This window comes from Centruroides sculpturatus, unplaced genomic scaffold (assembly GCF_000671375.1).
Source record: "Centruroides sculpturatus isolate CEXI.00-Female unplaced genomic scaffold, Cexi_2.0 scaffold385, whole genome shotgun sequence".
Lineage (NCBI taxonomy): Eukaryota > Metazoa > Arthropoda > Arachnida > Scorpiones > Buthidae > Centruroides > Centruroides sculpturatus.
The window spans coordinates 482,167-490,424 of NW_019384625.1; the positions used below are offsets into that span (position 1 = coordinate 482,167).

General features: G+C 28.3%; 1 protein-coding gene and 1 pseudogene across 1 annotated transcript in view; one reads left to right on the forward strand and one right to left on the reverse strand.

Annotated features, from left to right (window-relative positions):
- LOC111625605 (succinate dehydrogenase [ubiquinone] iron-sulfur subunit, mitochondrial-like) overlaps positions 1–6,034 on the reverse strand; it is a 14,679-nt gene extending 8,645 nt beyond the window's left edge. Inside the window, exons 1-3 of the mRNA XM_023368803.1 lie at positions 5,848–6,034; positions 454–531; positions 316–374 (exon numbers count right to left, since the gene is read on the reverse strand). Of these exons, the coding sequence (XP_023224571.1) occupies positions 316–374; positions 454–531; positions 5,848–5,913 (203 nt within the window). The 5' untranslated portion in view covers positions 5,914–6,034. The remainder of the gene's footprint in view (positions 1–315; positions 375–453; positions 532–5,847) is intronic.
- A 308-nt stretch (positions 6,035–6,342) lies between these two features.
- On the forward strand, positions 6,343–6,898 carry LOC111625624 (annotated as a pseudogene).
- Positions 6,899–8,258: the final 1,360 nt, after the last annotated feature.

Sequence of the window (8,258 nt, forward strand, 5' to 3'; positions counted from 1 at the left end):
AAAGAAAATTTATTTGAAAAACACAAATATTTGTTTTATTTGGGTCTCTAATTAATAAAAAGCAATGAAACACCATTTTAAAGTGCATTTTTATTCGACTAATATATTTATAAATAATATGTAGCCACATACTTTATACCTCAAAACCTGTCTATCCAAATTTTTTTTTTTTTGTTCCTGTGGTTAGATAAACAGGTTCAACTGTATATTTCAATTATATCAATATTTGTATTTTGTTGAAATGAATGTTTTAAAATAATTCATTTTATAAATCTTATTATATCATGAATTTATCTTCTAAATATTATATCCTACTTGTTTAAGTCAACATCATATAACTGCATTCTTGGTTTTTCATGTGGTTTATCTGGATCCTGTTGACAAACAGAAAGAAATTAAAATTTTTCAGAATAAATACATTTAAAACTTATCAAATCAAGTAAACTTATTTACATAGCGATATATAGAAAATTGTTTAATTCTTTTCTGAGTTTGAGCTTCTGCTGCTGCAGCAGTCTGTACAGATCGTATCTATAAAATAAATAATAAAACCCATTTAAAATAATTAAGAATTACTAATGTAATTGTAATATATAAACTTATTAATATATTAAATGCGTTTATCATTTACAACAGAATGATAAACACATTTAATATGGAATAGCAGTCTTACAAGCATATTATTTCCATTAATTGACTTAACTTTTGAAATAATTTTTAAATATAATTTTAAGATTATTAATTTTAAACAAATTACAAAAATATACTTAGGATATTCTAAACATATTTTATGGCTTCTAATTTTAATCATAATACAAAAAATAAACATATTTCTTAATTTTAAAATAAGGCATAAATGTCTTAGATTTATCTACCGTATAAGGGAAAATTAAGAAGTTAGAGTGAGTAGAAGAAATCATCAAAAATGAAGAAACTGAATGGGATAGAATTGATGTCTTAGCGAAGGAATTAAACAATTAAAAAAAAGAAAAAATATGTATTTTAATTTTGTAATTGAGGTTATTCTATTTTACTGATTAGCAAAATTAATATAATTATCAAATTTCAAGTATAATTTATATTGTAAGTGAGATTATTCTCAAAAAATACCAAAGAGAAATAGTGATTTTTAAATGTACAAATTAGTAATTATTAAAAATAATTCTAGTACTGAACATTTATTATAAACACCTGAAAAGTGAGCTATTAAAATATACAAAAAAAAATAAAATTTATGTTTACAATTTATAAAAAGCTTATCAAAACTCCAAAATTTTTTCTAAAATTCAATCAAATTAATTAACATTCAGTATAACTCTAATTGATAAATATGCTCACAAAATTTCATTATTTTATTATTTAATTATTGTAATATGAAGCCAGAACAAATTTCATACTGCTTTCTGTTATTATTCTCAATATTAGCATAGGTCCTATATTTCTATGTTTTATTATTTAAACCTTTTTCTTATGCTATTGTGCTGCTTATTGCTGCTTTTCTCTGATTGGCTATGAGTTTGGCTTGAATAATAAATTATAATATTAAATATGCTTTATTCTGACTTTGTTAAATTTTGTTTGTTTTATCTAAAATTATAATTTTAATAAACTTTTATGTTATAGCTATATTTCATAGTTAATGATTATTATTTTTTCTAACTAATTAAATATTTTAAAAAGAAAATATTCATAGTATTGAAGTTCATCATTTCAATAGCAAATTTTGACCTCTTAGTGCTCTTTCAGTTGAGAGTGATTAACACTACCTTCCCCGGCAAAATAAAAAAAAAGGAGGAGGAATAAATATTGAGTTTTTAGAAGAGAGAATATGCACATGCAGATAAAAAAAACTATCATTTCCTTTGTTGTAATACCATAATATAATATTAATGATAAACTTCAGAAAAGATATATTAAAGATTTAGTTATTCTGACAAAATTGTCCTGTTTTTCTATCTCAATCATTCTCCATTGACATCTGGAACCAGGTATAGTATTTGGATGAAGTTTGATTCTGACCTTTTCTTTGGACAAAACTTTCTTCTTCTTTTTCTTTAAAGCAGGGGTGTCCAACCTTTTTGTTTCTCTGGGCCACATTGGAAGAAGTCATGGAGTTTTGGGCCATTAGTATATTATATATACTTGTGGCCTACATATATTTTGGCCCAATCCTTCAATATACAAGTATATTTAAGGATTAACATGTCTAGATTATAGTAATAAGTATTAAAACTTTATCACAAAAAAGGATATTTTAAAAAATTACTCCTACAGACCCTTCCAATTTTAACTTAGAAATAGATAAATTCATTTATTATAAAAGAGACAAACAAAAATTTATTTAAAAAACACAAATTTGTTTTATTTGGGTCTCTAATTAATAAAAAACGACAAAACACCATTTTAAAGTACATTTTTATTCGACTAATATATTTATAAATAATATGTAGCCCAGAAAGTAGCCAATGTGCAAAATGATAATTTTTATGCCAAACTAAAAAAAAGGTAGCCAAATCTTGCAATGCTGGAAAGAATACTAAATAATGCTGGAGTTGGAACTCAAAGGACTATAGACCCAAATTTGAGAAAAGGAGAGAAAGGCCAAAAGATAAAAAGTAGTGAGGAAGGTTGGAAAATTAAGGGTCAATATTGGCATAACAGAAGGTTTATTTAACCTTTCTCACTACTTTTTATCTTTCGGCCTTTCTCTCCTTTTCTCAAATTTGGGTCTATAATCCTTTGAGTCACAACTTCAGCTTTATTTAATATTCCTTCCTCATTCACACATCTTCAATTATTTGAAAATATTTCCTTTTCACTCAAAAATAAAATACAGTATGTATAAAAGTTTATGGCTTTGTGAAACTTCTTTTTTGAGTTTATGCTGTTGAAATAATAAAAAAAAAAACAATTTGTCAGTTTTGTTTACACGTTTATTGGGCCGCAGGTTGGACACCCTTGCTTTAAAAAGAAAAATGCGAAACTAGAAATTTCTATTAAATCGCCTGCACCTGGATACCTGCCATCTTTATCATGAACTCTGGTATCAGTGTTACTCTCACATTTTTTATAGTAAATCTTAATCATCAGAATCAATGCAATTAGTCCATCATCATCATCCTACTGATCTTATTTTATCTTCATACTTATTTTAACATTTTATTAAATCTTTACAAATGATAGTTGAAAGATATGTATATATTATGGTGTAAAGTCTATAATTTAAATTAATCTAATTTTTTTAATCATTTAATAACTTTTTAAAAAATTTATAAAGAATCCATGTTATCAAAATTGAGATGATCTATTTTGTAAAATAATATAGTTTTCAGTTTATCAAAAAATTTCCAATATGATAATATTCAAATAAAATCATATTACTTCTCAAGAAAACTTATCTAAAGATTTATACAGCTTTATTAATAGAAGAGTTATAATGAACTGCCAACCAAATGCTTTCAATATTCATTTTGGTCGGTGCCAACCAACACATACAATACTGTTTAGAAAAATCCTTATAAAAAGTTTTAATTGGCATATATTTTAGCTTTTGTTATTCTGAGTAACATTTTGAATAAAATTCATTTGTTTTGATGCAATTTTATGTTTATAAGAATAGAATTAAGCTATAAAACTGAATTAGCTCTATTGGAAACCCCCATGAATTTTGACCTATAGACCCAAAAGTTTCATGAGCATTTCACTGATAACAAGAAAAGCTCAAGTTTAAAATTTGAGCTTTCTAGACTCAGTGGTTTTTTCTCTAGAAGTATCTGTAGTGACAGATGAAGAAAAAAAAAGAAAAAATACAGCTTTTTTTGGCGATTTTTGCACCTTTCAATTGCTTATATTTTGGCAACTGCTTTATAGAAAATCTTGAAATTTTGCACACTACCTAAGAAAACAATTTTCTTTTGAATGAAATGTTTGGAATTATTTCTGATGTTTGGGGGATAGAGAAATCAATCCCTGAAAATCAGCAACTCTGATTCCTGTATGTATAATTATAATCAGTGACTTTTTTACTTGGTGGGAAATCACTGCCCCGACTCCTGATGTTAAATAGATCATTTAGATGTTTAATTCACTATCCCTGTAAATGAAGAACCATCTTTAAAATAAACAATTTTTAACATCTTAACCAAAGGATATTTTTATGCTTTACTCAAAAATATATCTTACTTTAGTGGTTAAATTATCATTGATCATATATTATATAACAAAATATTCCACTATTTACTATAAATATTGATAAATAAGTTTTAAAAAAATATAATAATAATAATAAAACAGGTTTAAGCTAAAGTTTTATAAATAATGCAAACCTGAAAGAAAAAGAAAAATATAGTACAACAAAATGAAATGACATCATTGTATTATAGCTATACAACTGAGAAGTTAAAACAATAAAGTAAGATTCGAAGATGTCGAAAAATAAATGCAGCTGTAAGAGAAAACAAGATGAACTGAGAAATCAAATGACAAATGCAAAAATAAATCAATTGATGGATATGAACATACTGAATCCAATGTTACTTCAATAATGCATTTATGTTCACCAATAACATTTATTATATATGCAGTACATATAGAAGTGACAGATGATGGACAGATAAGTCATAATATTTTTGATATTGCTTAAGATGCATTGCATGAGGTCATTATTTATCATTTGTTGTATATATCTTTGTGCAATGTTTATAGCAATTAGAGAAATGACATTTGATATGTGAACCAATTAATTTATAAATTTTTCTTGTTAATAACATAAATATATTGATAACTTTGAAAATCAATGTTGTTACAGGCTTTTTATTAGGAATTTTAATGACGATTTAAAAAAGAATTATTATTATGTTTTAAAAATAGTTATTCTCATTTGCTTGCGAAAATTGCCAAATGACAGATCTCAACCAATCCAATAGTTGGTCAGCCACAATACTCTGACTAAATAGTTACTAATAGTTCTGGAATATTTGACTGAAAGAATATTGGAATGATTTCTAAAAACAACTGATAGTTATTTTTTTATAACTTAGACGAGTAGATAATTTTAATTTATATAAAAATTTTCCTAACATTGCCAAATATTCTTGTTTATACATACTCCAAAATACAAGTTATTTTATGAGTCAATATGGATTCAAAATATGAAGTTATTGTATTAGGAAAGTGAAGTTTGTCAGTTATGATACTAATCATTTTGACCTAATTCAAAAAGTACAGTTTATTTACATCCACTTCCATCTCTCATAACAAGACAGTCAAATGGTAAGGTGTCAGCCTACCACTCCAGGGATGTGGGAACAAATCTGGACAGGACAAGAAACCTTAAAAATTTTTGGAGGGTCCATCCCAGATACATTGTGCCTTGTCCCTTACCCCATTTGTAAACCATGCCAAATAATAAAAAGCCTCTTAGTGTCCACAGGATAAAAAGCGTTAGCAAAAATCTCTTATAATAAGGATTAAGTGATCAAACTGGAATCAAAGATTAAGAATATTCTATAAATTATATATACTGTATACAATTGTATTGAATATATAAAACTAGAGAAGTTTAGCTGCATAGATAAAGGGTTTTTATCATAAAAATGCGCTATTAATAATCATTTTTTAAATTTATTATTTACATGTTAAATTGTTAATAAATGAAGTCTCTTCAAATCTTACTATTGTAAAATTACATGTCATTCTGACCTAATTGCGACTATGCAACAATTTGTATACAATGATTAAAAGTTGTAGAATGTTACATATAACGTTGACAAACATTACTTTTCAATACAAAATTTATAACAAAAAAAGACATTTGAAAAATTAAAATTTAGGCTTAGCAATACATACGAATATTCCCTTAGTTATCAAAGATAACGGTAAATTAGACGATTTCACGTATATTGTGACCGCCATTACCGGTGAGAGAGCAAATTTATAAATAATTATTCGAATTTTACTTATTTTACTTTAACATTTATTTAAAACTCTTGGTGACGACAGCCGACATCCACATCAATTTCGCCTTTGTAGCGACCTCTAACAGGATATTTTATCAATAATGTGCAGTACATTTTTATAAAAATAATTTAAAAATAGTACCTAATTTATATTTTTTATTTCAGAAAGCTGTACTTTTAAATTATAATTATTTAATAAAGACAAATATTATAACATTTAATAAATTTATAAAAAAAATAACGTATTTTTTTCTTTTTTTGGCTTTTTTTGCCCCGTCGGCATTAACTTAATTAAATTAAGAGGGCCTTTTTCCATATCCGACTTGTCTGTCTTGGGTTGGGCCAGGTCGACTTTGGGCGCAGCCACGTGTGACTAGATGTCCAGATGGCACAACGCGCCGATTGGTCAGTAATTTGACTCACAGCTACGAAATAAGTTTCGATTATAATCCCGAAACAAACAGATACTTTCAGTGGATAGTGTACACAGATGGTTCTAAGCAAGAGTGCAGAGTAGGAGCTGGTGTGTGCATTCAAAACAACAACAATAAGACAATATATCAGGCCAGATTAAAACTTGCTAAACATTGTAGCAAGCTGAACTATGGGCCACGTACAAAGCAATCACCCAAATAAAAGATAACTTGAATAAATACGAAGGTAACATAAAATTCCTTAATGACAGTAAGGTGGTTCTTCATGTCTTGGCAAAAACTGAAAACATCACGCTACTGGACAAAGAAGTTATTAAAGTAGAACAATATCTCAGTATTACCCGCAATATTCAATTTAGTTGGATACCAGCTCATAAAGGACATAAAGGAAACGAACTGGCCGATTCTTTGGCCAAAATGGCTGGTACTCTCAAGACGCAGGATACATATACCAGGTTACCAAAATCAACACTGAAAAATTCCTTAAACCGAATGGGCACTAGTTGAATGGCAGAAAAATTCTACAACAGGGAGATTTTGAACCAGTTTATTCCCTCTATTACTAATCGCATCAAGGCTAATTACTACAAACCTAGGATCCGAAACCACCCAATGTTTAACGGGGCACGGCAATATTATGGCCTACCTCTTCCGCTTTAAGAAGAGAAACACTAATAAATGCCGGTGTGACAATAATAGTGTAGGAGATGCCATTCATTTTATATTCCACTGTGAACGATATGAGGATCAACGCATTCCATTCTATAGGGAATGCCTTCAAGAAGGTCATAATTGGCCACCGTCACTACAAAACATTTTTGATAAGAAAAATCTCTGGAAGTGTTTTGAAAGGTTTATTGAAAGCACCAGAGCTCTTCTGCCAGACTTCTACAGGAAAGAACAAATTCTTGAGAATGAAAACAAGAACAGACAAGATGAGCAGGAAGACAGTGAAAAATCGGAAAAGTGATGTTATCAGCGATTGATTGATCGGACGTGTAGAATTCTTCTGTACATAGTTTAGTTGTCAAGTGTTAGATTCTAGATTAAAAAAAATTTCCATTTATATGTATCGGGTCGTCATGTACCATGTGATTTGTATTATATTATATCATAGTAAGCTGATATTTACATTCTCTCTGCGTGTTAAAATTGTAACCAGTTCTTAATGTTATTGTAACATTGCTGTGTTCAAGGTTAGTTTATACCTACCCGTATGTAATGGGTTTTGCATTTTACTGTAACCGGACCATTTCTCGTAATTGTTAATTAATACTGTATAACGATTTTGTCAACTTTTGTAATTTTGGTTATTAATAATTTCTGATGCAGCGCTCTGAGATCCTAATAACTTTTTTCAGCGTTACTTTCCCCTTTTCCTTTATACTTCTCCCTCCAGAACCCTTCCTTCAACCTTTTCTTCACTCCTTTCTCTTCCTAGTGGGCTAAGTTTGCAAAAACAGACAGCCCTTCCTCCTCCTTTATTATTATTATTATTATTACCTTAACCGTCAAGTCAATCTCTTGTTTTTAACTATTTCTCCAATAGCACACCAGATATTCTTCTAGGGCAGGTATCTTTAAAGTTCCGTTCTCTTGGAGTTCTATATTATATTCAAAGCCCATGACACAGCCTATACCCTGAAACACTTCTTGTGGAAAACTAATTCCTGTTTCATTAACTTCGATGCATTCTTTATTTAGCTTAATTAGACCACATGTGGAACAACCCAGAATACAGCTAAAATATTCTTTGGCTATTATAAATCGGAGTTTAACCAGTTTGTTTTGAATAGTACAATTGGCATGTGCTTCGCTTAGCATTGGCATATATTTATTATTAAAAATTTCAGCCTTCGTATATTAG